Consider the following 19,240-nt stretch of genomic DNA (forward strand, 5'->3'; position numbering starts at 1 on the left):
GAATATACACTTGGCGAATTGCGTCACAGCAAGGTGTTTCAGCGCCCAGGCATATCTTCATTGTTCTTCAAAATGCAAATAGATACGATCAAACTCACAGTCACATGATATTTGATCAATTTGAGGCAACAAATGTTTCACTAAGAATAAACGGTCAACAGGAACCAACCGAGGAAATAGCTATTAATTTTACTAATTATTCCACTGCGCGCGCGTATCATCGATTATTAAGTTATATGGGTCGCGATCAAAATATTGATACCGGATTGCAAATATCACAATTGGATTTTAATACTCTATATCCCATCTATTACTTTTCCCTGGAACATCTTGATTTGGTAAAGCAATCGGTTGTCGATATTCATTTCAAAGCAAGAATTAACACTGGAGGGCCAGCGAGAGCCATTGCGGTTATTCTTAGTGATAGAACAATGATCCTAGAAGGCATTAGTGGAAGAATGAGAATCATCGACGCGCCGGTGGAAAATATGTGATAAAATCTAAATTTAGATAAAGTGATTATTAATATGCCATACGAACACGTCAGCGTAACACTGACCCCGGGTCAGATAAAAAAACTTCAAGCAGCAACAACAGCGCGAAGAGGTTTAAAATTAACTTTGAAAAATAATCAAATTCATGGTGGTCCTAACAAACTATCATTGACACGAGGTCAGCATGAGCGTTTTAGTAGAGCTAGGGCAGCGAATGCTAATGTTCATGTAACTCTCTCAATTGGCGCAGTGAAAGACATGATCAAGGTAGGTGGATTCCTTCCTTTCCTATTGCCTATATTATCTGCGATCGCAGGACCATTATTAGGATTTGGAGTTAAAAAAATAGCAGAAAAAATTACCGGAGGAAGATACGGCAAAAAAAAATACCATCGCGGATCCGGCCTGAGACTAGGAAGACCTCCAATATACGGATCCGGTCTAAGATCATCACGCCATCATCGAATTTAGATTTAATCAACGAAGCAAAAAAAAAGAAAATAAAATTTTTCAGAGGCGTATTCATGCGAGATCAACTACCTAACAAACCAAATTCCACCGAAACAGGAATAATAAACCTCGATAAAAATTCCGGTCCTGGGACTCACTGGGTTGCGTACGCAATTAATCCTCGCGAAATCATCTATTTTGATTCATACGGATTAGCGCCACCAAACGAATTTTTCAAATATATTTCCTCGCTGAAACTTCCAGTTTGGTATTCAACACTTCCAACGCAAACATCAACCGATCCACCAATATGCGGTCCAGAATCAATTAACGTTCTTGATGCAATTTCAAAATCATCCCGCCCTTATCACAAAATTTTATTTGAATATACCGTAGATAAATATCATGGTTGACATTTACGGTAGATCTCTCTTTAGAAAGAAAGAAGAAACAGATGAAGAAAAAAAAATCGATACATCAAATTTTGCAACCAAGAAAGACATTAACAATCTTCTATCGTTAGCAGAAATAAATCCTGGCGAAATTGCTGTTTTTCAAAATACCGAAGGTCGATTACAAACTAGTAATGTCAAAGTAACTGATATGATTAGCCGAGATGAATATAACGAACGCATCAAACAATTTACTCAATTATCGGATTCAGTAACAAAATCTATCACTGACGTTACTAATATTATCGCAAGTTTACCATCAAAAGCAAATATCGCAGATGTAGAAAAATCCGATAAAGAACTATCAGCGACATTATTGCTAAAGTTGGATAAAGCAGTCTACAATGAAGATCAGGAAAAACTTACAAAGCAGTTAACTAAACTAACTAATGATCTTAAAAAACTTGATGAAACCTTAAAACAACTTAGCAATAAAGTTGATGATAATACAAAGAAAACAACTGATACTTCATTCGTCGCAGATCAACTAACAAAGAAAAAAGTTGATCAGGAATTGCACGATAACCTCATTGATAACGTAGAAAAGATCAACGAAGATATTACTAATATTATCGCTGACGTTTCTGAAATAAAAACCACAATGGATAAGAAAGGCGATAAGGTATTATATGATGATCTTAGCAAGACAGCAAATAAAATCAGTGATGATATTGCAAAAATCAATAAACATATCGAATCGTTACGTGGAAGTGATGATTATGATAATCTTGTTGAAAAAACAAAATCCATCAATGATGATATTGCTAAAATGTATAAAGATATCGAAGCAGTGCGCGTACTAACATTCCAAAAAGCTGATAAAACGTCACACGATGATCTTAGCGATAAAACAAATAAAATTAATTCTGATGTTGTTTCAATGCGTATGTTGGTTAATCAGAATAATGATAAAACAAAATCCATCAACGATGATATTGATCAAATCAGTAAGGATATTGAAACAGTTCGCGGATTAGTGCATCAGAAGGTTGATAAATTAGAACACGATAATCTTGGCGAAAAACTAACAAGAACAACCAGGGACGTTACTAACATTCTTGCCGATGTTACAAAGATAAATACTGCAATAAGTGAAAAAGTCGATAAATCATCACACGACGAGAAAACAAAATCTATCAATGATGATATCAATCAAATCAACAAGGACATTGAAACGGTTCGTGGATTAACTCATCAAAAAGTCGATAAAACATCACACGACGAGAAAACAAAATCTATCAATGATGATATTGATCAAATCAGCAAAGATATTGAAACGGTTCGTGGATTAGCAAATCAAAAAGTCGATAAATCAGCACACGACGATCTTGGTGAAAAACTAACAAGAACAACCAGGGACGTTAATAACATTCTCGCCGATGTTACAAAGATAAATACTGCAATAGTTCAGAAAGTTGATAAATCAGCACACGACGAGAAAACAAAATCCATCATTGATGATATTAACGCGGTTCGTGATCAGAAAGTCGATAAATCAGCACACGACGATCTTCACAAGAAAATCAACGAAGATAATACTAAGATCATTGAAGATATTAACGCAGTACGCCAAATCGCAATTAAGAAAGTTGATAAAACAATACACGACAATATCCAAAAGAAACAAAAGAAAACCAATGATGATATTATCGCAGATGTTACTAAGATAAATACTGCGATAGAAGAAAAAGTTGATAAAAAAACAATTGATGATATCAATGAGAAAGTAAAATCTATCAACGAAGAAATTGCTAAGGTGAATACAGCAATAGGAGAAAAATTCGATAAATCATCCATTCTAAAAATCACCACAGAATTAAATGATCTTTCTATAAAAATTAACCAAAAAGTTGATGAAGTATTATACGACAGAGAAATTCTTAACATCAACACAAAACTATCACAATTGAATATTCCTGAACTGGCGCGTATCGCGATACCTGATGAAGTAGCAACAGATAAGTTACAATGTCACGTATCGTTTGCGACTCACGAAATAAGTGGTTTTTGGACAATTGATTATAATGAATTTACATTTACTCCGAAATTTGATGGTATATATCGAATATACGTTTTATCACAAATAGATTTTATGATACACGAAAAAGAAGATGAATTTCATACGTTTTTTCCTGGATTTTACATTATTCAAACGGACAAAAATAAAACTAGAACTTTCACATTAACGTCATTAGATAGAACAATCATGAGACCAGTTAGTTATATCGTAATATTCGAATATTTAGTTGAGTGGGGTAATCTGAGAACACAATCCAAATTGGTTGACAATCCAAATTGGTTGGATAAATAACTAATAATGACAGCATCAGATTATCGATATAATCTTGCGCGATCATGGCAAGATTCGCTAAAAAAACAAATAGACGAGTATCAAATAAAAATAAAGAAATACCAGCGCAGATTAGTTATTATTGATGTTGTTGTTTATACCGCATCAGCTATAATCGCCGGCGCGGGTATTGTTTTATCCGTAGTAACAACAATCGCGCCGATCGTAGCAACAATAATAATTTCATCAACAACAACGATAGCTGGCGTTCTCAATATTATTGCAAGAAAAATATCTTCATGCACCAGCGAGAAACTATTATCGTACAAAAATAAACTAACTAAAATTAACGACGCATATTCGAAGTTATCATCGCTGATTTCCGAAAGTCTCAACGATGGAGTTATATCCGATATAGAATTTTATTCGATGATCGGTATTTACTCGGAGATTGAACAAATGAATAATAATAATGTCCGAGTTAGTCCAGATAGTGACAAACACAACACCGCCGACAACAACGTTAATATCACTAAGCTCAACTAATCCAGAATTTAGTATTAATTTTCCAACTCCAATTAGCGTCAAGGAAATGGCATTGATACAACTTCGTGTTTATAATAGTTGGCCTAATATCAGATCAAAATCATTCGGTAAATTATTATCAAACAATTCACTTGTTGTTGCTGATAAGAAACACGCCGATGGAACTCCTAGTTGGTTTGTCGTTAGTATACCAACCGGCAGCTATGAGATAGAGCAGATTGATAAAGAATTCAACACTAGAATATCGAATATTACTGGCGATGCTCATCCAGGAATAAAGATATCAGCACATGAACCAACGTTATCATCAATCATTGAAATATCGTCGCCGTATATGGTAGATATTTACCGTTCATCTATCAGAACAGTATTAGGCTGGCCTGATATTCCGCCGGGTAGAATAACAACACCAGAACCAAAGAAATCCGACTTTATCAGCAATGAAAAAAACTTCCACGGACTTGACTTGGACTTTGTTGATCAGTATGAGCAAACTAAGGCGAGTCTTGATTTTTCATCAGGATCAGTTTATATGCTAGATTTGTTCGAGGATAGCATTACAATATTATTTGTTAAAATTATCAACGAATACGAAATACAAAAGAAACTATTAGAACATTATTTCCAAGATTGCGTATTTAACGTACAAACTTCATGCAACGAAATTATAATTACAACAGAGCGGATAAATAAATTAGCTGCTGATATGGAACTTATTAACGAATTAGCAACCGGCTATATACAAAACAGCGCCGTTTTTGGTATGGGTTTTATTATTAACGCATTTATGCAACGACACAATCTAACCGAGAGGACGTTGCCAAATTATAAATTTCCCGGCTACAATGTTGATGAGATGAGGAAGTTTGTCACTAATACGACTGATGATTTATTTCCTAAATTGCATGACGCTTGGGTTAAGAAGAAAACACAAGCAGAATCAATCTTGATGCATGATAATGATGGAATTGGACAAGGGAGACATATATCACCTGGGATAGTTAATATAACCGAAGTGATTGCTGTTTATCTTCACGCCGATGTTGTGGAAGGTAGCTATAATGTTGATCCAGCAATATCAAGAGCGGAACAGGGTTTTGTATTATACACATTTTCTCCTAACGTCTCTCCTGGTTACTTGATAATAAAGGAGCCGGTTAATCCGTTTTACCTACGCTGTCACAATCGATTATTATCAAGAATAAATTTCAAACTAACAAATCAAGATGGAAATTTACTTGATATTCGCAGAGAAACGTTGAGTATTAGTTTGTTGGTGAGATCGTGAATCTATATCCCAGGAAAAAACAAACGAAAAAAATAAATAAAAACCAGGAAAATTTTCAAAAATTAATCTTTTTTTTTATTTTGCAAATTTATGCCGTCTTAGGAATCAAGGATTCTCTTGTTTTATTCTCATCAACAAGTTTTTTCAATTGTCTGACACGAGAACTTGTAATTTTTCTTGATTCATATGCGTCGGATAAAATCAATCTAGCTTTTTCTACTAGCGTTGATAATTTAACAAAATCCTCGATGTGATCATCGCTGACTGTCGCAAGTGATTGATACATCGCGATTTGAATTTTCTTTATTAATTTATATTCTGACGGCAGGGTATATTTATATTCGAGTCTCCCTAGAATAATTGTTTCGAATTCTGATCTGATTTTATTCACATCTAGGTCCGATGGAAGATCTATCTTTTTTTTCAGATCATCAATCTCTCCAATGATGTCGTTTATTATTTCTTCGTCCATTATATTAATTTTGTAGTATTCAATTATTCTTCATCGTCATCAAATATTATTGGAATATAGAAGAATCTGATCCACTCACCAAGATTATATGAAAAAGTTCTGTGAATTATTCCCTCGGCTGCTCGCCATATCGATACTGGAGTAATTTCATAAAATTTCGCAGCAGCATATATCGACTCAAATGCAATTTCTTCATTTGTTTCTTGATTTACCGACTTAATAGTTTTAGCGAATCGTGCGCCACCAGTTTTACCAAATTTTGAATTTTCACTTTGAGTCACAGCTCGAAGATTGGAAAGTTTGTTGTTGAGTTTATTTCCATCAATATGATCTATAACCAAATTATCCTTGATAAGTCCATTGAAACACTCGAACACAAATCTGTGAGTAAAATAACTTGCTTGTCTTCGATTATTATTTTTGGCGATTGAAATTTTGAGATAACCATTCATATCAGTATGACCAACAAGATTTTTTGTTTTGATGTGTCTCACATTTCCGTTCTTAGACGCCTCATAATCATCAATGATGGGATGTGATTTATATTCGTTCATAGGAATCGTTGATTTCATTTCCATATATAATATTTTATACTTCTAAATCATAATTTGCTCTGAATCGATTAATATAATCTTCTTCACAAGAAATTACTGAGGAAGATTTCTTTTCATAATATCTTCGTAATTCACGATATTTCTTTCCACCACAAGAGAAACACAATCTTGTCTTTCCTCGAATGCCAACTTGGCAAACCAAACATCGCTGTGGTCCTTTGTTACCTCGTCGAACTTCGTATATATGAGCACCGCAATATTCACCTCTACAAGATTTGTCACATGACTTTGTTGATCCAACTATTATCCACGCACATTGCTTCATTATATAATTAGATATTTGTCTAAAATATAATAATGGATTTATTTGATCTTGATGAGGCAGAATATATTATTCCTGAAGTTGATCGTGCGAAAAAAGAATTTTTTGACGATGGCGCGATTCATGTTTGGTCAACTTGGAAAACTAATTTTGTTGATGCTACTATGAATTTAGAGCGAGCGAAGAAGATAATCGAGCATATAAAATCCGAACACAAAGATGAGCGATTTATCTTTGGAATAAAATTTATTGCACAAATGCCGGACGATAATTGGATTATTCGCGATAAACGAGACCCGGTGCGAGGCGGTAAGAAAAATGTCGTTCTTGATAAAAATTCGAAACCGGGATTGTTATTGGGAATTGATGGTCCTTATTATGCTAGGGCGTATCCTTCTAGTGCTGTTGTTTATGGAATTTATCGTCTGAATAACAATCCTGATGCGAAAAATCTACCAGCGATGAAAGAATCGCCGATGATAAATTGCGTTGCTGAGCGCGTTATCGAGCACATGAAAAATGCTCGTCGCGGATCTGGTCTAACTCAATTGAGATTGGATAAAATTAATTCATGGGCAAAGACAGTTGTTGATGGCGCATCAATTGACGATGTTGCTGCGCTGAGTAGGAAACTTAAATTTCCTATTACGGTTAAAACGCTATCGGGTGAAATATTATACTCGTCACCGTATAAATCCCGAGGAGTACCAATCGAAATTGTTGATCATAATTCACACGCGTGGACTCAGTCAGTGATGATATTTCCACGAGATCGTGTTGTTAAATTCTATCCCGCTAATGGCGTTGATGCAATGTTTCGGTATATCAAATTATTAGCCAAGTCCGATCCAATATCAGTTTGGTTATTTTCCAGCGAAGAAAAATACGATCAATTCATCTTGCCGTGCGGAGATATTTACCGTGATGAACTATTACACAATTCGATGAAAAATATCGCGGAGAAATATTCGTCAAATCCAAATAAATTGCTGACAAATTGCTTTACTGTTTCCTCTGTTGCCGCTCACGCCGCGAGAGAGAGAAATTCGTGGAAACCTACAAGGAATGAGTTTCTCAATGATATTCAACTTAGTTGTATCGAATACGGCCACGGAGGATTGTGGAATACAAAATACAATTTCGAAGAAATGATCTCCGTTGACATGAGCGCGTGCTACCCTGGAAGTTTCCTTGGGTATGGCGATTGTGCGGATTACTTTGCTAAATTTGGTCACCCTACTAGCGAGATGACTAGAGTGGCAATTAACGGACCATTACCTGATTTTGTCATGACAGGATTCGCTAATGTTACTTCATTCGAACTTGCTGAGAATTTGCATAGGATTTGTTATATTTGGTTTGGTCGGCATTTATATCAGCGAAGATGGATTCCCATAGTGCTGTTGAGATATATGCTGGATTCATCGATGTTGATATCGCTGACGATAAGTGAAGCGATTATATCGTATAGGAAACAAACTGAAGTGTGGTTGCCCACGGACTGCGAAAATGCGAAAGATATTGGAAGAAAAATCATTGGTAAATTTACTCAAGGAGGATCAGTTGATCATAAACACAGACACGCTAGATTATTTATCAATGATGCTGAGATGGATTTTATTATTGCCGATACGGTATCGCGTGGAATATTTTGCAATAGAGAAAATATTATTATTGATGGAGAAAAATTAGGAACCGTGATTACTTATCTCGATGGAGAATCCGCGCAGTATACTCATTTAAGATCATCGATGCTCGCTTATGTGAGTATTAATTTGTTGTCAATGATAAATAAATTTGCTGATATCGCAGTTAGGGTTGCAACTGATTCATTTTATATTGATAAAAAATATCAGTGCAGATTAGAAAATTTAATCGCTAATGGGTCTTGGGGAACCTGGAGAATAAAAAACGAGGATATTCTAGATTATTGCGAAGACGCGGATGTGGAAGATTGTGATAAATTTCACAAAGACCAGCGCGATGAGGTATCAACGGCCTCATCTGCGTTTGATCCGATTTCACGAAACAAATTTGTTTATCTTAATGGTCCTGGCGGTAGTGGTAAAACAACAAGAGCAATAAATTTATTTTCAAATTCTGATATGATAGTGTTAACTCCAACTCACAGATTAGCGAGAGAAATAAAACAACGCGGTGTTAGTTCTTGTACTTATCACAGCTATTTCAAATACAGCGGTGGATTGTGGAATCCAGCTCGAATGGGAAACAAATATATCAACAAGATTATAATATTTGATGAAATTTGCACAGTAAATTTAGTTTTGTTAAAATCATTCCTGAGTTGGCTAGAAGAAAAAAATACCGCAATAATAATGTGCGGCGATCATGGGCAGCCTGATCCTATTGATGGTGAATCTCCTCATGGATGGCTTAGAAAATTTGTAGATTATTATGAAGAAATTGACGCTGATTATAGATCCAATGATATTTTATTGACTGAGTTTAAAAAACTAATTCGGTTGCAACCTAATAAAATTCAATGTGATGTGATGAGAAAAATAGTAGATGAAACTTCGATGGATAATTTTCTAAATTTGTGGCGTCCTGATCATTTGATAATTGCTAGTAGAAAAATTATTCGCGATGCTATTCAGAAAATATTATTTAAGCTTCAATGTGAGAAATTTCCAACGTTACAGGTTCCGTTATGTTATAGGCCAGCTGATACTAGAAAACAAAATATTAATGTTACTTTGCCATGCGGAGAAGAAAAAATAATGGTTTTGAACGATATTATTTTCGTCGATATTAATCTTGTCAATGATGCAATAAACGCAGAAAGATCGCCATGGAAACTCGGATACGCAGCAACGATTCACTCGTCACAGGGATTAACAGTAGATGGCCAAGTTTGGATTGTTGATGATAGAATTTCCTGGTCGAATTTAGTTTATCTGGCAGTTTCTCGAGTAAGAAAATTATCTCAGTTGGGTAGGATTAAATTTCACATTAACGACGACGGCGGTAATTGAGTATCTTTTGGAATTACTTGTAGTTCCTCTTTGGTAAATCCTCGTTGCGGTGCTAATGAATCTAGAAAATAAATTGCTGGTCTTCCTGATGATCTTGTTACTGCCGATATTTTATGTGTCGTAACACTCCAATTTGGATCGGTTGCTCTTTTTCTGCCACCTTCGGCCTCGCCTTCTTTATATAAATATCTAACCGTGACGCTACCCAGCACAGGCGAAATTATTGAACTTCGCTTTAGTGGTATTTTTGTTTTTGTAATTGCAATTGCGGGTTTCATTGATATTGTTCGTGTTACCTCGTTATTTAGCGCGTTAATCACGTGAGGTAATCTTGTTACCCAATCGTGAGATCGTTTATCTTGGATAAATTCCCTCGCGTACTGATACCCGAATAATCGTTCCGCTAGTGTTTTGTTGAATCTTTCAACGATGGCCTGATTGCGATGAACACCTACAATACCGCGACGGATTTTAACGTTATTCTTTTTCATTAACGCAGTAACCGCACCAAGAAATTCTCGTCCTGGATCAATCTGGAGAAGATTCGGCCATGTTAGTGGAGATCGTGAATAAATTCTCTCAAATGCATTTGCTATTTCCGTTGCTGTTTTATTTGATAGCGGTTCCGCTTCTTTATATCTACTAGCAATATCAACAATAGTTAGCACATATTTGTATGTGATTCCATTAACGGTATCGTGAGGAAGAAACATTAAATCAGCTTGATGAACTTCATTAGGGACGCTGACGGAGAAACTCGCATATGGTATTTTCTTAGGCGGAGGAAGATAAATTTGCCAAATAGCTTGTTTTGATAACCATAACGCAGCGGTGGAGTGTTTTACTTTTGCAGCCTTGGCAAGTTTGGCAATTGCTGATTTTCCTTTCCAAAATCCTCGTGGAGAATAATATATTTGCTCCATTATAAATTAACCAGCACCTAAAACTAATTTACCTTTCATCGCTCCCTTTATCAACCAGGTTACTAATTTTTCTTTGAATTTTTTATTAGGAATGGCATCTATTGCGTGAATTAGCTTCACATCAGCGAGATGTCGTTGTTCTAAATCTCCGCTGCGATATGCGAGATCGTGATAGTAGCATGCGTTATCAATAGCGTTTATTGGTTCTTCGCCAGGATTTGGTTGATTATTACTGTTAAGTCTTATATCTAGTCTTGTGCCAGGCCCGCAGTAGTTATATCCTGGCAAATGTTTCTCTCCGGGATATTTTGCCCAGGGCAATCCTGGTAAATTTTTCATGGAGGCGGCAATGTCTCCTCCGGTTCTTCTATCTTTTTTTTAACGAATCTAAATTTACTTGTTCCACAAACCGCACATTCTCCTCTGATTGCATTCCTGTTGTTGCGCGTGACAACTTCGATTGGATTTAGCGTAGCAGTTCGAGTGCGACACTTAACACAATATGAATCCATAATATTCTAATAACATGAATGTAATTGATTTTTCAGCCACGAAAAAACGCGAACAAGTGAAACACGTCGACGCATTACCAAATTCGATTAGAATGATAATCATTGGCCCGTCGGGATCTGGAAAAACGCAGTTGTTGCTAAATTTGATAATGAGATGGCTAAAATGGGATAAATTATATTTAGTTGCGCCGTCCGTAGATGATCAGCGATGTTATAAGGTACTAAAAGAATTTAGCGATAATACTGAAGATGGCACAATAGAATTTATAACGGATATCAATGAAACTCCATCAGTAGAAATTTTAGATGGCGATACTAATAATCTTGTTGTTTTCGACGATGTGATGCTGGATAAGCAAACTAATCCGGCCAGGATATTCTCGCGTGGCCGACATAAGAACACCGATGTGATTTACGTGACGCAGCGATATACGCAAATTCCGAAGGTTATTAGAGATAATTGTAATATTTTATCGGTTTTCAACGGCGTTGATACTCACACGCTAAGAAATATTCATCAAACTTGGTGCAATGGCGATATGGACATAAATAAGTTCAAAATTTTCTTTAGTCACGCTCAAGCGACACCGCACGGTTTTGTCACGATTAATCTTCATGATCCTCGTAGTAGGTATCGAGTCGGTCTTGATCAGATTTACTCATAAAATTGCAGTCGGAATTTGCAATGCCAAATAAATTTTACAATACCCCCCCCAAAAAAGCCGCCATTTTTTTTGTGTCCAAAAATGCAAATTTGGGGGGAATTTTTCAGATTATTTCGCGTAGGAGGCTTTATTTTTGAATTCTGAGGCTTCTACGGAAATTATTTGTCTAGAAGGGTTAATTTAGTCTGTGCCAGGGGGTCTGTAGAACTTCCCTGCTGCTGTTACTCCTCTGTCTCATTCATAGACAATAGAAGATGCAGATGACTTCTTGTTCACATAATTGTACACTTGATTCTCCCTGCACTAGTAATAGTTCAATCCAATATTGACTTTCTTTACCCAGTGTAATGCCGAACTGCCATCGTAATAGTCCATATCAATCAATAATTTTGTCTGGAATTTTTGTTATCACAATTAATGCGTAGATCACTAAAAATAATCACAATTGAATAAGCTTAGTTATAACTATATTATGATTAATTTTTTTTAACATTATTTTTTAAACTTACAATAGTAAATGCGCTTACATGACCCGTTTGACTTGTACTATAGACTGTATGTATGTGGATTACACTTTCTTCATAGAGTACAATTTGAAATAAAAATAAAGCATTAAAATGTTTTTGTCATTTTTATTATTATCTCTTTAATTCCACTCATATAAATTTTAGAATATTCTTAAAAAGGTGACTGCAGTGTAAGAATAGCATAAGATTACATTCCTTAATTTCTATTTATAGCAACTGTGTATGGCCCATTAAGAAAACAGATGGGTTTCTTTATATGTGAACTTTGCCTCACAGATTCATTTCATTGATAAGCTAGCTAGTTACTGAACCAGTCTCTACTTTTCAACAATATGATTCCAGATGTTAAGTTGTTAAGTATGCTTTACTTTACTATTTGAGTTGTGGATTTTATTTGATGGAAAATGTTAGAGCAGATGGATCTTTTCAAACTTCACGTGTCAGATAAGAGAAAAGGACAGATTTACATGGCTTCACATATTTTAAAAGAAGAATATGAGAATAATGTATTACAGCACCTATGATCATGACAGTATTCCAGATTGCAGTCATTCAGCAAAATTTACACGTGTAGACTAGTTAAAGTGAATCCAGAATATAAATAATTTTTCAGTATATTTTGTGTTTGTATTCTCATTCTAATCCATATTGATTTTGCCCTTTGTGACAAGAATTCTGACCAGCTGCAGAACCATGTTAGTCATAACAATGTATCTTGCTGTAAATTGTAATTGTGGCATGTAATATATTGATTATCCTTTTTACGCCCAAATTACGTTTTTTGCCACTTATAATAGCAATAATTACACTTATGCCTCTTGGGGGATTAGCATGTATGGCAATCCTGTGTTATTTTAAAGTTCTGCTTGGGTCATAGACCAGAAGAGGTTGTGGGATGGCCTGTTGTGCATCATCAATCTGTCTGTTTGCACAAGATTGTTGTCACTATTCAATGGACTTTGAGGTATGCCATTAAACTCTACACACATTCATACCAAGGTCTTGTTGGTCCTAAATAAAAACTTTGTGCTACTTGAACATCCATTATTGCCACTGCAGCAGCCATTTTCATATCTTGTCATAGCTGCTCCTTCTGTGTGGGAAGTCCTGTTGACTTGGTTTTTTTTACCAGAAGTCTTCTTATGACATCTATTGATGACTGGTTCATCCTAAATGAGAATGATGACAATTCCTTATTTAATATGGTGGTCATTTAAAAAAAAAATTGCAGTCATATCAAAATAGAATTTTCATCAATTGACTTAACATCATATCTGATTTGCCATAAGTAAAAAGGTGCTGAACTTAGCATCCAATGTGGCCATGGTAACCATCTTGAAAATCTTACTGCTTGGCAGTTGAAAAGAAGACTCAATCTTGTCTTAGATTCTTGAAATGTTTTTTGGTTAGTAGAGCATCAGTTGTTTTGAGGGGCTATTGTGCGAATTCTGTTCTCACAATAGAATTGAAAGTGTATTCGTGAATTTGTATTGTATTAAGATTGTTAGGGTGAAATGAGGTGATGGTTGAAGAACAAATCATAGATTTAGCAGCATACTAACCATAAACATTATATATGTATAAAGGGTTCAGCTACAGTTCATCAGTACATATTTTATTAATTATGTGTTCACATATATGTGCCTTCTAGTGCAGAGATCTTATTTACTTCTGGCAATATGAATCTATCTCCTCAAAATTCTAGTGGTGTTTAAAAATGGCAGTCATGTTGATTGGTTTACATTGATTATGCCAATTCTTGGACAAGTTACCATCAGGTCAGTTGTCATCTCCACTGTCTGGCCAGGAGGTTAATAATTTTCACAACCCACTGAAAAACTCCTCAGAAATTTTACTTGCATAAACTTGAATGACAATCTTCACACAGACAGCTTAACTTCAAATGAACATTTGTTGCATGTAAGCAAATCTGTGGAGATATTTTGTGATAAGAAAAAAGTATTTGTCTAAAGTAAATGTTGTGGATCTCTGTGTTTGAGGCATAGCATTTAAACGCATTTCTCTCATGATAAGATGAGGAAGGGGGAGGTGGGCTTTTTTATCAGTATTTATAAATATGCCATATTTGCTCGTGTACAAGTCAAGCTGCATGAGCAGATCAGGGTCTGTATTTGTTCTGTCGATTACTTCTAAAAGACTGCATCATGCAATAGAGATCTGCGTCTAGTGCATTTGGATATGACTTGAGCCCGAGCACATATTGTATGCCAACATTTTGTAAAAAAAAATATGAGACTGGGTCTTATCATCAGATAACTATGGTAAATACATCATATAATTCCTATCACTGATTAGTTGTCATCTCTGGAATTTAGCTGAACTCTTTAGGAAAATGGCATATTATAACATCTGTATATACTATGCTTGCAACCTAACACTTGCCATTTACTCGATGCTTGTAGTGCACAATTACATCGGCAGCGGGAAACGGAGGAGGAGGATGGGTTTAAGGCAGGTGATAGAGGCAGTGCTAAGTCTCAAACTAGAAAGAAAGGGCAGGTTTCCTTATTAGATTTCCTCAATGAGTAAGTTTCTAGTTTGGGTGATTTTGACAATTACTAATCCTATATAAAAATAAGGATATATATAAAGTTTCATGCAATCAATCATGATATATGGGTCACCTGTATATAAATACCACCTGTCCTTAAAGGTTAAAGAAGTTCTATTTTTACAATGATTATTCAGAATATTATATATATATATATTTTTTTTTTTGATGATATGCTTGCAAGAGAGGCTGTTTATATACTGAGAAAATGGGTCACTTTATTCCGATGTAAGACACTGTCATATAGTATATGTGATAAATAGTTACCAACATATATCATATGAATTTAAAAGTAAATTATTAATGAAATATTAATGAAATAATATTCAAATATCTTCTGCTCTCTCTTTCTCCAAGGTATTTTTTTGCTTATGAAACAGTTGCTATGAATATCCAATCCAGGTCACGTGTGATCCAGAACTTTTTTTATGGGTTGTTATTTTAGTCATATACCAGTAAAACTTTTTATCACAAAACTTTAGAGGGCATGAACACATTGGAAAATGTTGATATACGTCAGTGCAGTCCAGTAAAAAAAAGCAGTCAAGAGTTTAGGTTTATGAAAATTCATGCTTGAGACCTTTTTTGATGTAATTGTCTAATTTTACTAAATTCATAACAGTAAAGTTGTTTTTCTGGTTAAAGATCGTGATTTTAGGGGATTGACACCATTTTTAGCACATGTTAGGCCATGCATGGTGGCCAGTCAATTTGGTGGAAGATGAATCTGGGAAGACCATTGGAAGATCCACCAACTTACAGGAAGTTACTGGCAGGCTTTCTCACATGCACACATTGGTCCAGCTGAGACCTTAACATACACGGACAGAAGTGAGTTTTGAGTGATCTGTAAAGGCGAGTGCCTTTGACCACTTGCATGTCTGGGGTCTCATTTCTGATACTGAAACTACATACTAATAGCACAGTTCACTTCTGTGTCATAATTGGTATACTTATTTAGATTTTTTGTTTTCCATTACTGAAGAAGGGATGAGAAGGTGTCTCCATTGACTTTCATTACAAAAGTCTGATATGTTAACTTGAAAATAATGACCAGCATTATATAAATGATTTGCACTGCACAGAATGATTTTCAGCGTTTAATTAAAGATAACTATTTGCATCATAGACCTACTACCCCATAATTTCATTTTGATCATATGCTTTTCTTCATACAATTATACTGCTTGATAATTTTTGTGTAGAATTCATAATTAATACATGAGGCATACTGGAGTCATGGCTGTTTTCAGATCTATTGCACCATCTACTGAAGAGTCTCGTAGTGGAAAGAAGGATGAAAAGAAGAGGAAAACAAGTATGTTCTCCCGCTTCAATAGCTACAGGAAAGGCAAGGTAAGATAGTTTTGTCTTGTTGGTTCTTTACAGGCTTGGTGTGTGAGTGGATGGATTGTTTATACCTTATAATCTTGCTTTTAAGTATAGCCCATCTGCAAGCTGCATAGACCCAGATCTGCAGCCACATAATGTACAAGCATATCTGGGTCTATGCATTTTGTTAGGAGTAATCAGTAGAACAAACAACATGTACATGTATCTGGATGTGCTGATCATGGCCTATGTTGTATGATGTTTGACACGACTTTAAAAGTGACTATATACAGTAGGGCCCATTATAAACATTACAATCATGATCACATTGCAGAAATTCTTTGGTGCGTAAGATTTTATTACTCCTGAAAGTGAAATTCCTGTTATAAGTATATTGCCTAGATATCTGAGCATACTGACATCTTACAATTTCTGGGTGGGTGGATAGGTAGGTAGGTAGGGTAGGTAAGGGACTTAAATCACCACAAAACTGGTTATATAGTGCCGAGTAAGATTACATATCCTGAAACCAGGATTAAGACAAAAAATGATTAAGCCAATAAAGTTGAAATCCTTAAAATACAAAAGTAGATGTTTTTAATGACCAGCACTTTACAATATCTTAAGACTATCTCAACTGGGGCACAATTCCAGGGCAAAAGGTTTCTCTCGTTACCAATTACTCGTTCATTCATCTAGAGGGTGCATCAGACTTAATCTGCATCCTTGAGCCTGAAGTGTTTGGTTTGTGGTTTGGTTTTTGTGGTTTTAACAACTCCATTTTTCAGCACAAGATAGGCTATACATGGCGGCCAGTATAAATGGTGGAGGAAGAACCCAGGAAACCCTGGAAAGAACCACTGACCCACGAGAAGCTACTGGCAAGCTTTCTCACATAACCACATTAGCCAAATCTGAGACTCGAACTCATGCAGACAGAGGTGAGATGGCAGTGATCCGTGACAGTGAGCGCTTTAGATCACTCGGCCACTCGGGGCCCCCATCTATATCTTGAATACCTTACATACATACATACATACATACATACATACATACATACATTCATACATACATACATACATACATACATACATACAGACAGACAGACAGACACACACACACACACAGACCTGCCAACTCTTACGTTTTTTATGTAAGTCTTATGAAAATTACCCTTAAAATACAGACTTACGGCATACTAGCAAAAACTACGGAAAAATTATCATTGCAGAAAAGTACAGATAATTGGTTCATCCATGTTTTATTTTGATCCGGGTTTCATCTTAGAATTAGTAAAATTAGTCAGGAAACCAGTCTAACTTTACAAAAGCACCCCAGACACTTTAAACTGCACCTGTTTGTTCATGTGAAGCGTCTGCATGATCAAACTGTTGATTATATAATTGTTAAAAATGGCATACAGAAAGCGATGCATGTTTAAGGGGAAAATAAGCTTCTAGAAAAGTGTTACTAATCAACACAGAAGAATAAAAGATGTATTCAGATTCTTGTGAATAATAGCTGCAAAGGAAACAATTAAGAAAATTGGACATCACGTGTCAGTTTGAGTATGTCTCGTGGTGGGAGGTATGATTGCCGTTGACTTGTGAAATGGAAACGAATTTCCAAGAATTATGTAAAGTTGAGAGATAGCAACAAGCCATTGAGCTGCATAGGGTTTGGAACTAGAGTATGTGCAACTGTACTAGTGGTAAATAAAGTCCATGCATACTTTAGAAACTTTTCAATTGAATATAATGTTTATCGTTGATGCGTCAAACTTTTAATTCCATTTTCCAGCTTTACAATAGCATTTATTGATATTTTGTTACACCTTACTGAAAACTAGTCAGTCTTATGGAAAAAATCAACTGCCTTTCTGAGACAGACTCGTCAGTGTTGGCAAGTCTGCATACATACATACACACACACACACACACACACACACTTGGCACATCAGGGTGAGAATTGTGATGTTGTGCACTTAATCCCTATGCATACATACTTACGTCCAGTGTCAAGTTAACCTTTGTTTGATCCTTAATGAAAATGATGCCAATTTTGTATCCAAGTTATAAATTTTGTTATTCTCCTCCTAAATGCATGGTCATATCGACATGGTTTCACTAAAAGATTTCTTATGATGTCAGCTTTGTCATGGATAAAATCGTGCTGATCCTACAGCCAGTATGGACAACACAATGGCCATTTTAAAAGATTTTATTGGTCAGAAATATCAGATATGATTTCAGCACCTATCAGTTACAAAGAAGAAATGGTTTTATCTTGGATTGCTGGAAATTCTTTTTGGGAGTGGTATATGCATAGATGTTTGTTGAGTAAAATTTGAAATAACTGAAATTCACATGGAAGGTCTTGTTTTGTTTTGTTGTGAATCATCTGTCCATGTGTATATTGTTTGAAGTTCTTTCCTCTTTTGTATAAATTACTTATTTTCAAGATGCCCAACCTCTGAAAATTCATTAACATTTTGAAATAAGTTTCAACAACCATTAAGTGTATGCAATAACATTGTGTATTATGTCACTGCTTTTTGGTTGTTCAAACAAGATTATTTTTATATAAAAAAATCAGGGACATTTATTATCAACATCAAAACTCTATTCTTAAAATTGTACTATTTATGAAATATTGTTGCTATGATTTCATTGCAAGTAATAGTGAAACTTATCACTGAGGTAATGTCAAAGTGGGAGTTTTAAGTTCAATGTAGTCTTGTTTTAAATAGCAAATAATCATTTTGCTTTGTCACCTTGCTATCTTTTTGATCACATTTGTGAATAGGCTAATTTCAGGTAGATTAATTATATTACACACATAATAA

At 35.3% G+C, this 19,240-nt stretch overlaps 1 protein-coding gene across 13 annotated transcripts in view; it reads left to right on the forward strand.

Annotated features, from left to right (window-relative positions):
- The window catches only part of LOC149801529 (rho guanine nucleotide exchange factor 28-like), a 318,392-nt gene that overhangs the window by 145,269 nt on the left and 153,883 nt on the right, over positions 1 to 19,240 (forward strand). For 11 of the 13 annotated variants that reach the window (XM_089955712.1, XM_089955716.1, XM_089955715.1 and 8 more), the window contains 2 exons: positions 14,915 to 15,037; positions 16,317 to 16,419. In XM_089955712.1, the coding sequence (XP_089811838.1) occupies positions 14,915 to 15,037; positions 16,317 to 16,419 (226 nt within the window). The remainder of the gene's footprint in view (positions 1 to 14,914; positions 15,038 to 16,316; positions 16,420 to 19,240) is intronic. The other 2 variants (XM_089955719.1, XM_089955721.1) reach the window with 1 other exon arrangement.

The sequence above is a fragment of the Sinohyriopsis cumingii genome, chromosome 4 (assembly GCF_028554795.1).
Source record: "Sinohyriopsis cumingii isolate HCF-2022 chromosome 4, ASM2855479v2, whole genome shotgun sequence".
NCBI lineage: Eukaryota > Metazoa > Mollusca > Bivalvia > Unionida > Unionidae > Sinohyriopsis > Sinohyriopsis cumingii.